Below are 12,634 nucleotides of genomic sequence, written 5' to 3'. Positions count from 1 at the left end.
GGCCCTGGGGCCTTGCCACCACTTGCCTCATCACTGACAGGCAGCTGCTCTGCTCCTTCACTCACCTTGCCGGTGATGCAGGAATACTCAGACTCCTCCGCGCACCACCTGGGGTGCACGGAGTATCCACAGAGCACCCGCTGTGTACTAAGCACTCTCCAGGGACCGGGGCAGTGAATGGCCAGATGAAACTCGATGAGTCAGCGGTATGGAGCTGGCCTCCTGTGTCCCTGGTTATGTGCAGTTGTTGATTCCACAAAGCGTAGATCGAAAGTATCAGGGAAAAACAGTGCATCTTTATTGAACATGTCCAGCCCTTTCCTTGTCTTTCTTCTCTAAACAATACAGCTTAGAATACTTACATAGCGCGTACATTGTGTTAGGCATCACAAGTGACGTAGAAATGATTACGCAAGTGCTCATTTTATATAAGGGACCCAAGCACCTGCAGATTTACTGCCTGTGGGGATGCTGGATCTCATTCTAGGGACAGAGGGACAACTGCATGAGCCATGGTGACTGCTAAGGTGGAAGAAGATACAGAGTGTCAGAGAAAGAAGGTGGTGTGAGTGTTGGGTGACCAGCAGTCCTCCCTCGGGAGGTAATGGGGAGCAGGGCTGCAGCAGGAGGGAAGGAGCCAGGCAGCCTGTCGGGGGAGGACTCCGGGGAGGGGCCGGCGTTGTCAGGAGCGTTGAGCCACTAGGAGGGCTGAGCAGAGGAGCCAGGTAGAGCAAAGCAGGCGAGCTCAGAGGTTAGGAGCTGCTCGCTTTTGGTTGTGTGTGTGAGCTCAGCAGTATGAGCCCCTGCTGGGGTCTGCCTGTGTGTCCCAGGTCCTACCCTGAAATCTCACCTAGAGGTAATGATCAGGAGGTAAGCTTCCAGAGGCCACTAGGTCACGTGTGAAGCCTCTTGTCTGGGACCAGGTCCTTTATGAGTCCCGAGAGAGCTGTGCCCCTTCCGCCACGTGAGGACTCAGAAATGCTGTCTATGAACCAGGAGGCAGCCTGTACCTGATTCCAGATCTGCAGGTCCCTTGGTCCTTGACTCCCCAAGAGCTGTGAGACCGACTCTGCTGTCTGCAAGCCACGCTGTCTACCGTGACAGCTGTCTCAGCCTGAATTGACTGACACAGTCTCCAACTTGGGAGCACCGCTGCTGTCCGGCAAGAGGAACCTGAGCCACAGGTTGTTGACAGGTCACTACAGGACAGTCAGTTTCTACAGAAGAGACCTTCATTCTGTGTCCCAAGCCACCCTGGTCTAAGAAAGGCAGATAGAAAACACTAAGAACTCCAGGAGGCAGAGGCAGGAGAATGGCAGGTATGAGGTCGACCTTAGCAACCTGTCTCAATGAAAAGGACTAGGGCTGCAGCTCAGTGGTAGAGCACTCCTGGGCTCAGTTCCCAGCGCTATGCAGTCAGCATATGTATTTCTTCAGTTTCAAAATTTGTGGTACATTTTTTTCTACCTATCTAGTGATACTGGGAGTGAACTCGGGGGCACTTTACCACTGAGCTATATTCCTAGCCCTTTTAATTTTAAATTTAGAGACAAGGTCTCACTAAGTTGCCCAGGCGGGCCTTAAACTTATGATCCTACTGCCTCAGCCTCCCAAGTAACTGGATTACAAGGTGTACAACACAGTGCCTGGCTTGTGGTACATTTCATTTTTATTTTTTCTTACTAGGGATTGAACCCAGGGTCACTTCACCACTGAGCTGTTTACCAGCCTTTTTAAGATTTTATTTTGAGACAGTCATGCTAAGTTGCTTAGGGCCTCACCAAATTGCCCAAGCTGACCGTGAACCTGAAATCCTCCTGCCTCAGCCTCCCAAAATGCTGGGATTAGAGGTGTGTGCCGCTGTGCCGAGCTTGAGATACGTTTTAAATGCTTGCTTTTAACAAATGGACTCTTATGAGACTTGCCAACAGCCAATGAATGTAACATTACTATTCTATTTATAAGATAATGGCAGGGTATACTTGGCTGCCTAGGACTACCATAAGAAAATACCACAAGCTGGGTGCCTGAAAATGACAGAGATTTATTTTTTCACAGTACTGGAAGCTAGAAGTTCAAAATCAAGGCGTAGGTAGGACTGTGCCCTCCCTGACAGCCCCTGGGAGCGTGTCCCCTGCTGCTCACAGTTCCTGGCCTTGCTGGCCATCTTTGGTGGCCCTGAGCATGCAGGCATATGGCTTTGGTCGGTTTCCGCTCCTGTATGTCCTGCGCCTTCTCCCTCCGTGTCTGTCTCCTCTCCTGAAGACGCCCCTTACAGCAGCAGAGCCCACCCCAAAGATCTCATTTACCTCAATCGCCTGCAAAGACCCTTTTCCAAAAGAGGGCATGTTCCCAAGGTCAGTGGAGGGGGTCTGGGGATACAATCCAACGTAACACAGGTCTATTAAAAATTACTGATTTATAGTTCACTTTGGTATCATGGTGCAGAGCTGGGGCACAAGTTCAAGGTTGCCCAACAGGGCTTTTACTTTATAGCAGAACTGCTGGGTCAGAGGGGAGTGCATTTCCTGTTTCTCTTTTCCCTGAAAGGTGGGAAAATGTTGTCACACTGTGGTTTGGCTTTTTTCCCTGATAATCAGGGATGTATAGATCTTTTCCTCCCAACGGCCATTCTGGGCCAAAAGGCAGCTCCTTGAAAGTGATCTAATTTTAGCGTTTCTAGCGTCCTTCTCCTCGACAGCAAAAGACAGACTTGGACGCATTACCTTCTTAGAGAGTCTATTTGAGCAGTGATTCATAATCGGACAGCACTGGAGCAGGAGCAGCTGGACTCTGCCAAGGAGTGCTGGGGCACTGTCATAAGGCACTGGAGGAAGCAAGGCACAGAAGGTATCTGCTGGGGCAAGTGGGATTCCCTGGCCCTCGTCAGAGCTGGCGGTCCCTGGGCCTCAGCGTCCTGCTCTGCACTTGGAGCTGGGCTTTGGCTTGCTTACAGAGGAGCCCAGGTGGCATGAGGACCTGCAGCTGATTTTCTGTAACAGTGCTAACCCAAGTCTTGGTGTGTGAGTGATACACTGTCTCCTTTTCATTCACACAGTGATACTCTGACTACATCTCTGACAATGGGACAGGGTAGTGTAACTGGCAGAAAAGTGGTTCCAGCGATGTCCAGGCTCCTGGAACCTTTGAGCCTGCCACTCACAGGCCAGAGGGAATATTCTGGATTATCTGAACAGACTCCATCTGATCGGCCGAGTTCTCAAGCACAGAGGCCATTTCTAGCTGTGGTCAGGGAGAGGGATGTGAGGCCGGAAAAGAGGGTGATGGTGGCTGGGCGCTGCACTGACCTTGGCAGAGGGGCGGACTTGAGAGGCTGGAGACTGAGGGAACAGTCTTCCCTGGAGCCCAAAGGGGCCAGCCCTGATTCCAGGCCAGTGAGCTTTGTCTGAATGCCTGACCTCCACAGCCCAAAGAGTAAATCTGTGTTGCCTGTCACTAGGCTTGTGGCAGTCTGTGACAGCAGCCATATAAAGCTAATACAATGATCTATAAAACATTCTGAAAGCTATTGCCAGATGATATGCTCAGCCCCATCTTGAAAAGGGCGGTCCATTTCTACACTTGGAGTAATGGTAAATCAAACAAGGTTATCACATTCTCAGATACCATAAAAGCAAGATGCTCACTTACACCTACATCACGTCCAGGAGCAGAAGGAGGCAGATTAACCCAGCTTTTGACTAATGGGCAGAATAAACAATCAGCAGGCAAAACTTCTCACTCATTATGGCTGTGCATCTGAATGGATTTAAATTATTTCCCTGTTATTTCATTTAGTTCAATAAAAATAATTTAGAATCTTTCTTTTTATTGGTGACTGAACCCCGGGCCTTGAGCATGCTAAGCATGTGCTCAGTCACTGAGCTGCGTACATCCCCTCACCTCGATCACAGAATTGTCAAGTAAGTAGGAACTTGCTGGGTTCAAATCTGGACCCTGCTGCTGACCAGAGGTGTCATCCTGGACAAGCTACTGGACATCACTGGCTTGTGTTTTCCCACTGGTGATGTCAACAGGGCCTTCCCAGAGGGATCACCAGGTACTACAGGGGGAGTACTCACCAAAATCAAGCTATTAACACATCTGGATGGTATATGCACCCTGCAAACAAAGGACATGAGGCTGTGGGGTAATTTTCCATAGCTCATTTTGCGGGGCACGGGGCAAGGATACTGGGGATTGTACCCAGGAGTGCTTTACCACTAAGCCACATCCCCAGCCCTTTTTATTTATGTATTTTGAGACAGAGCCTTGCTAGTTGCTGAGGCTGGCCTGGAACTCACGACCCTCCTGTCTTGGCCTCCCAAGACACTGGGATGACAGGCTGTTCTAGGTGTTGAAGATAACTTGTGACAAAAATCCCTGTCCTTACATTCCCAGGGACAAAGAAAACTGCATTTACTGGGGTTATTTAAGATTGCAATCTGGGAAAACATGAATTCAAACAGTCTTGAGATATTCTCCAAGGTCTTACAAAGTGGCAGTGAGAAGTTGGAGATTACATCACTGTTGGTCAGGAACTATCAATGTCTATATAAATTAAACATCCTACATTCTAAACCTACACTTTAAGACATGTAATTGTAACATATAAACACACACACACACACACACACACACACACACACACACACATCCTGATGGTTCTATTTCTTGTGGGAATCCTGTCTGACAGAACTGCTGCTCTGGATTTCTGGCACATTCTAGCTGTGCAAACTTTGTGTTCTGCCTAGTGTCTTAAACGGGGACCTGGTTCATAGGGCGTGTAAGACATAAAGAAATGAAGACATCTAAAGCTCGAAACACGCTGCCTGGCCTAGAGTGAGCTCCACATACATTAGTGTCACTGCCAGGATGCAGAAATGGGAGCTGAAGTTCAAAGATTGAATGGCTGCAGCCACCCAGTTCCTGGAAGAAGCCAGGAGCCCGGAGCCCAGGTGCTGAGTCCCTTGATTCCTGCAGACTCAGGACACTGAGCTGGCCCTTGGATTGGTGGAATTTTGTATGGCAGGCCATTGCCTTAAGGGCGAGGGTCCCTTTGGGGCACAGCTGCCTTTCCTGGAGTCCTGTGATCTGTGCTCTTTAACCTTCTGTCTCCTGGAGGGAGGAGCCAAGAGTATTTGTAAATGTTGGCGCATTTTATGAAGCAAATTTGCCATCCCCTTTTTAGAAGGCAAGCTCATTTCTTACAACTAAAGTCATAAAGACTTATGTCCTTAGAGTTTATATGCTTTTAAAAATAAAAAGTTTGGCCAAGACTTGTGAATCAGAGGTACAGCACTTGCCTAGCATACAGGAGACCCTGGGTCAGATTCTCAGAATTGCCCAAAACACACATACACAGTCTTCTTACCTCCCTCTCTCCCATTTACAGCTCCATTCCTTTTCTGGCAGGAGACATACTTGGTTGTCTATTCAATTACTATCCAACTGCTGACCCTGTTATTCTACAATATGGAATAATCAGCTGGGGAACGGGTGGAGGGAACCAGGCAGGGGTCAATATTTATTGGAGATTACAAGTCCAAGTGGCTGAGGCAAGGAGAAAGGTCTGAAAGGGAAGAGCCTGGTCCACTAGAGGAGGTCTTCTGGTGGGGAACTCCAGGGGATGGTGGAGGGGAAAAGGGTATTGTGGGTATTGTGGGGGCTGCAGGGTGCAAGATATGGGAATCCCGAAAATAACAGAAAGAGGAATCCGAGAGTGAGTCTGTGGGTTATAACGTAATCTCTTCTGATATTCTTTGGGACACCTTAATAAAGACTGACATCATTTTAAATTGCTTTTGACTGGGGGCGCTGTATTTCTGAACGAGAGTCACGAATCCTGGGCACTCAGACGCCCCATGCGGACTCCGGGGACCCTTTCTGGCTGAATGTGTTTAATCAAGCTCATGCTGGCATCAACGAGGTCTCATTAAGAAAGCAGTTCCAGAAGACCCTTCAATGCCTGCAGGGCAGCTTAATGCCTACACTGGTTTTCTACACGACGCAATAAGACGATCCTGGGTCCTCCTTTCTCATCTCCTGGCACAGGAACTTACCTTCAGTGGGGTGGAGGCGGCACGGTGGTTACCTTTGCACCACCAGGTGTCGGGGGCTCCTCTTAAGCGCAGGACCCGCTCAGCCCGCGCACAGGCTTTCAATCCCAGGGCCTCAGGCACTTCCGGCCGCAGGCGGTCATGTGACCCAGGTCTGGCCTATCACAGCCTACCGGCCCCTGACCAGTGATTGGTTCGGCGCTAGGCAAATGATCGGAGTTGATCCAATCAGAGTGAAGTTGGGGGCTGAGCCTGCGGCGAAGCGAGGCTCTTTTCCAGAATGCCGCTGCCCTGGGGTTCAGCGCCGAGGGACGCCGAGCTGCTGACGGCGGGACGCTGTCGGGTGCCTGGGTCAAGCACCACACCAGGGGACTCAGTTCTTTCCCGTGTACGTTTTGCACCCAAGGTTTTCTTCAGTGAGGGTTCATCGATGCCAGCGGGTTCCGGTGCCTTCTGTCCGCGGAGGGGTTTGGCTGTGTGCAGGTGGATGTGTGTGCGTTGTTCCTACCCAGCGCAGTTTCTCCAGGCCTCCGAACATCCAGTATTTGTCAAGATTTGATTCTTTCGTCATGTTTTAGAGCAAGTGCCAAATCTAAAAACGGAATTTACCGGCTTATACAAGCCCTGGAATGTACTGGTTAAACCACAAGCTTAAATGAAGTGTCCCGGGAAAAGTGCTTTCAAAATCCTCTCTCAATTTTACTTTCTTTTTAAAATTTGCGTTTCCAGGGTACTGACACCTGGAGGGCCCAAAGTGCTTGGATTAGGCTACACTTCCAGACCTTCTAAAATTTTTGAGACAGGGTCTTGCTAAGTTGTCCAAACTGGCTTCTAGCTTGCACTTTTTTTCTTTAATATAAACTTAAATTCTCAGACAAGTTCTGTGCAATTATTTTTCATCTCATTTTTGTAATTAGTCAAAATAGAGAATTTTTGGTCAGCTCACATCCATCAAGTTATTGGTTTTGATTTAAATTATAAAAAAATCTCAAAGTAATAGAGGCAAGTTTGCCTCTAGTGCACCCAAGTCCAAGTCACTATTATTTTGTCTCCCAGTTCATTTTTTTTTTTTTAAATCAGGGATTGAACCCAGGGCTAAGCCACATCCTCAGCCCTTTTTATATTTTATTTTGAGACAGGGTCTCTGCTAAGTTACTTTGGACCTCATTAAATTGCTGAGGCTGGCTTTTAATTCAAGATCCTCTTGCCTCAGCCTCCCAAATCACTGGGATTACAGGTCTGCGCCTCCATGCCCTGCTATCCCAGTTTATTTCGTCTCTCTGTTTCCTTTTCTCCCTGTTATGGACTGTTGTCTTTCTCTCAAAGTCATATATTGAAGCCAAATATGTGATAAGGCCTTTAGGGAGGTCATTAAGATTAAATGAAATCATGAGAGAGAGGCCCTAATCTGCTATAATTGGCATCCTTAAAAGAAGAGGAAGAGACACTAGACCTTGTCCCCTTTCTCTTTCTGAGCATGGAGGAAAGGTCATGTGAGGACCTTTCATCTCCTACAGTCACCAGAAATCCAATTTGTTGACACTCTTACCATGGACTTCTAGCTTACAGAACTTGAGAAAATAAATGTCTGTTGCTTAGGCCACCCCGACTATGATATTTTGTTATGGTAGCCCGAGTTTATTAATACAATCCACTAGTAAAACCCAAGAACAAAGTCAACCTAGCACCAAATTCCAAACTTCCATGTGTTATGTGTATAGATTATTCTTCTCAAATAGATTTTTATTTATTTTTGGTGGTACTGGGGATTGAACCCAAGACCCTGCACATGCTTGGCAAATTCTCTACTACTGAACTACACCCCCAGCCTTTTGAGACAGGGTCTCCCCAAGGTGCCCAGGCTGGGCTCAAACTTTCTATCCTCTTCCTCCGTCTCAGGAGTACCTGGGATTACAGGTGTGAACCTTTGCACCAGGTTTGGTCCTTTCTCTTGGAAGGTGATTTTTGCTTGGGGGCATTGGACCAACTAGATAACAATGTGATTTAGGGTGGGATCTTTGGTTTACCAAAGGACACCGGCCAATCACTGCATGCGCACTGAATATTCAGTAAACACCCTCAACACTGGCTCTGTTAAGCTTCCCTGGTTGGCACTACCTTTTGTGTATTGCCTGCCACACATAGTACATGGTCCTGATCCTATACAAGGAGGGCACAGTAGAAGCCCAGGCATGGACTTCCCCTGCCTCCAACCTACGCACTTTTTTTAAACCAATATTTTAATTAAAATTATTAACACATTAATTGTACAAATTAATGGGATTCACTGGGATATTTCTACACATGCACTCGTGGTGCGTCATCATGCCCATCCACCCTTCTACCCTCGACCTCACTCTCCTGCCCATTCATTTCTTCTCTTGGATGGTGTTAATCTGAATCCCTTCCCTGTAAACGACGGTTAATTGTGAATATGGCAGTTTTCCTTGAATTCGGAGTCCTCGTAGAGAATCATCAAACCTGAGGGTGGTTTTGCGAACACCTGGAACTTGAAGGTGGTGTCTGAAGTGAGGGTGGTCTTGGGGGCCATTCCCACTGCGTGGCTGACCTGAACTCCGCACCTTCATGACCAAGGTAATTCAGGCGCCTCCCAGCCCTCCAGGCCAAGCCGGTTTTCTTTTTTCACCTGTTCGTCTGTGTTCCTGATTCTTGCACCCGGAGTGCCGCCGGGCGGAGCCTGAGGTGCTTTACGCAGGACGACCCCAGTCGCTGTACTCAGCTCTGCAGGTGCAGGTGCATTACTTTCCGTCGGCCTTTACTCACACCAGACTGGGTTCGGGCGCTTCAGAATAAGGTTCCGTAGCCACAGCTGCCGTAAGCTTGGCAACACTCAGGGAAAGGCGAATTTCAAAATAAACGTCAGACACAAGCAAGCGCAAAAACCAGGAGGCAACGGAAGGCGGATTGATCCGCAGGACAGCACTGACTAGCCCCGCCCCTCCGCTCGACCCGCCCCTCTCGGCCCCGCCCACGGATTCCCGCAGGGACGCTCCGCTGGGAGGGGGCGCGCGGCGCGCATGCGCAGAGCGCGCGGGCGCGGTTGCCGTGGCAGCGCCGGCCCCAGGGAGGGCGGCGGCTCTGGGCCGGGACCACGGCGGGCTGAGGCGGCGACGCTGCCACCCGAGAGCCCGCGCCCCGGCCTGAGGCGGCACCGGGCAGGTCTGAGTGGCGGGGTGCTCCGCCCGGCCGGCGGGGATGCGGGACCGGCTGCCGGACCTGACGGCGGTGAGCGCCGAGCGGGGTAGCGGTCCCGCTGGCGGGGCGGGGCTCCGGGCGGGGTCCCGGGCTGGCGAGGCCGCTCCAGGGCTCCCCGCAGGTCCTGAGGTCGGGGGCAGCTGGGGCGGGGGCTCCGGGCGTTCCAGGGCTCCCCGCAGGTCCTGAGGTCGGGGGCAGCTGGGGCGGGGGCTCCGGGCGTTCCAGGGCTCCCCGCAGGTCCTGAGGTCGGGGGCAGCTGGGGCGGGGGCTCCGGGCGTTCCAGGGCTCCCCTCAGGTCCTGAGGTCGGGGGCAGCTGGGGCGGGGGCTCCGGGCGTTCCAGGGCTCCCCGCAGGTCCTGAGGTCGGGGGCAGCTGGGGCGGGGGCTCCGGGCGTTCCAGGGCTCCCCGCAGGTCCTGAGGTCGGGGGCAGCTGGGGCGGGGGCTCCGGGCGTTCCAGGACTCCTCGCAGGTCCTGAGGTCCGGGGCAGCTGGGGCGGGGGCTCCGGGCGTTCCAGGGCTCCCTGCAGGTCCTGAGGTCGGGGGCAGCTGGGGCGGGGGCTCCGGACATGCTGGAGCTCAGGGTGGGGGCTCTGGGCATCCTGGGGCTCCAGGCAGGAGGTCCCAAGGTCTGGGATTTTAGAGTTGCGGGTGTGCTGCTGGGACTGGGGTCAAGGCTTGCTGGAGTTTCCAGTAGGGACTCTGGGCTGGGGCAACTGGCGAAGGTCTCACAGCATCCTGTTGCTCCGGGAAGGTGGGACCAGGGTGCGGGGTGGGGTCCTCTGGGAAGGGGCTTCTGGGGCTGCAGTTCCAGGCGGTGGGTCAGGCAGGGAGTTATCTTTGCTGGTCTTGGCGCACTCCTGCCTGCTATTGTGGGCTGATGTTACTGTGCATGGACCAATGTCTTGGTGACTCCTCAACAGGTGGGATTCAGGGTGGGGTGACCCAGAATCTCAGGGAAGAGGCTGGGACCGAACTTGACCCCCTGAGCGGCCAGGGCTACACTTCCTGGGAAGAATGACTGCTTGAAGCTCAACCATTACCCGGCTTGCCTGGTTCTTCCATACTTACCACAACCAGAAAGGCCTGACCAACTCCCTGGCGGCCCTGGAGGGTCCCCAGGTCTGACACAGTTGCTGCACTAGGGTTTGAACTCCATGGGAAACTGGACACCCTCTGGACTGGACGTGTGCTGGACTAGGCCCAACCTGCAGCTGGATCTTGTATTTTGTGTTTCCCCAGTAAATAGTGCAGTTGGGGAAGGAGGCTGTGGGTGTCGCCGCTTTCTTAACACACCTTGGTAGAGTGTGTAGGCACTGATGGATGACTAAATGACCATCTACTCTAGCCAGAGGAAAGTAGCACACTTAAAAATGGGACAAGATTTTAAAAAATTGTTTTTAAGTGACACATGGTTTTGTACCTATTTATGGGGTCCTGTGTGACATTTCAATACTTATGTGCAGTGTTTCAGAATTAGTTCAGGGTGACTGGCGTATCTGTCACCGCAGGCCTTACCATTTCTTTGTTCTGGGAACATTCAGAATCTTCTGTAGTAGCTGTTTAGAAACATGCAGTTACTTCTTAACTCGCGTGGTCCTGCTCTAGAGCCTTACAAGTCGTTCCTCCTATCCAGCTGCACCCCTGGGCCCATTAACAGTTTTTCTCCATCAGTTCCTCACCCACACCCATCCCAGGCTCTTAAAACCACCATTCTCTTCTCTGCTACCTTGAAACCAATCTTTTAGCTTCCAATATGAGTGAGGATACACAGTGTTTGTCATTCTGTGCCTGGCTTGTTTCACTTACCAAAATGACCCCCAGTTTCATCCATGTTTCTGCAAATGACAGGATTTTATTCCTTTTAATGGCTGAATCATATTAAAAGTGGAGCTGTTTTTGATGCATTCATGTATGTATGGGTGACAGCACTGAGTGAGATGGGGACAGCAAAATCATGGCGGGTGTTCTAGGATGTGCGAGTTCAAGCATTTTAGCCAACATAAATAGTCATGATGTTTCTCCCTCTTAAAAATGCAAGTACTAATTCATTGTGAGTGTTCATTGTCTTGGTTTTCTTGTACACAGATATAACGTGTTGTCCAAGTGGCTTCTAGAACAGGGTCTGAGGCCCACTGCTCTGAAGCATCCATTGCCTGTGGTGAATTGGCTTGCTTCTCGAATGGGGCTAGGTTAGTGTTGTAGTTGGGAGGAGAGGGGGCAGGCATGGGAGTCATTGTTAGTTCCGTGAGTCCTTCGAGGACTCTGAGGAGAGCAGCTTGTCCTCAGGATTGTGGGGACTGAGCCTCACGCTCCTCCCCAGAGGTTTCTTCACGATGACTTTTCTTTCTTTCTCTCTGTTAATGGTCAGCTATCTAGATTGTCCCTGCAGTCTGAAGATTAGCGTCACATTAATCCTAGCAAATTACTATCTTCAGTGACACAGTAGAAGCTCAAGTACTTATTAGATGAAGAAATGCGGAAGGTCCTAGAGTAGAGGCTGCCACCCTTTTAGCAAAAGACAGCCCTATTTGTGTAATGTAGAGGGTAGTAAGAAAGTCTGCGAGGAGGATCTGTAGCAGCTTCCCTTGACTGATTGCCACCCTCTTCCTACCCCAGCTATAACAGTGGGAGTAAGAACATGTTAGTCAGCGTTGCTCTAGAATTGTGGACTTAGAAGGGACCTCATGTGTGGTCCAGGGCCCTTCCACTGTAGGTGAAGGGATGCAGCAATCAGCAGCTTAGTGGAAGCTTCTGCTTTGAAATTGGCTGATCTTGGACAAATAATTTATAAGCCTCTCATTGCTTAAGCTTTCCTGTATGTCAAATAGGGATAGTAGTGACTTTTCTTATTACCTTGTAGAGGAAGTTTTCATAAAATTATCTAACACGTGCAGCTCGGGAGAAGGTGGAAAGGTGGAAGTGCTATGTAGTTAAGTGCTACTAATAATTTATTAGGTTTTTTTGTTTTCAGGCAGTTATAAAAAGCAATCTTCTCCCTAGCATAAAATAACCAAAATTGAACTTGACATGCTTAGAGTAATGTTAAAAAATATACCTTAGAGCTACCAGATATAAGTTTATGTATTTTTTTCAGATGATATGCCTTTTCCAAGTATTTTTGGGGTAGCTGAGCTGGGTGTGGTGGTGCATGCATGTAATCTTAGCAATCCAGGAGACTGAGGCAGGAGGTTTGCAGGCTTGAAGGCAGCCTCAGCAAATTAGCAAGGCCCTAAGCAACTTAATGAGACCCTGTTTCAAAATTAAAAAACATAAAAAGGGCTGGGGATGTAGCTCAATGGTAAGGTATCTCTAGGTTCAATCCCAGTACCAAAAAAAAAAAAAAAAAAAAAAATTGGGTG

General features: G+C 50.1%; 1 protein-coding gene across 4 annotated transcripts in view; it reads left to right on the top strand.

The window, feature by feature from the left end:
• Positions 1-9,111: 9,111 nt before the first annotated feature.
• The window catches only part of STX2 (syntaxin 2), a 149,453-nt gene continuing 145,930 nt past the window's right edge, over positions 9,112-12,634 (top strand). For all 4 annotated transcript variants that reach the window (XR_013765973.1, XM_079152493.1, XM_079152491.1 and 1 more), the window contains exon 1: positions 9,112-9,305. Coding sequence is in view for 3 of the 4 variants with exons in the window: in XM_079152493.1 (XP_079008619.1) it covers positions 9,276-9,305 (30 nt within the window). In the remaining variant the exon portion in view is untranslated. The remainder of the gene's footprint in view (positions 9,306-12,634) is intronic.

Source organism: Sciurus vulgaris, assembly GCF_902686455.1.
Source record: "Sciurus vulgaris genome assembly, chromosome: 8".
In the NCBI taxonomy this organism is placed as follows: Eukaryota; Metazoa; Chordata; class Mammalia; order Rodentia; family Sciuridae; genus Sciurus; species Sciurus vulgaris.
The sequence above is the reverse complement of the archived record's forward strand: the minus strand, read 5'-3'. Positions and strand labels throughout refer to the sequence as shown.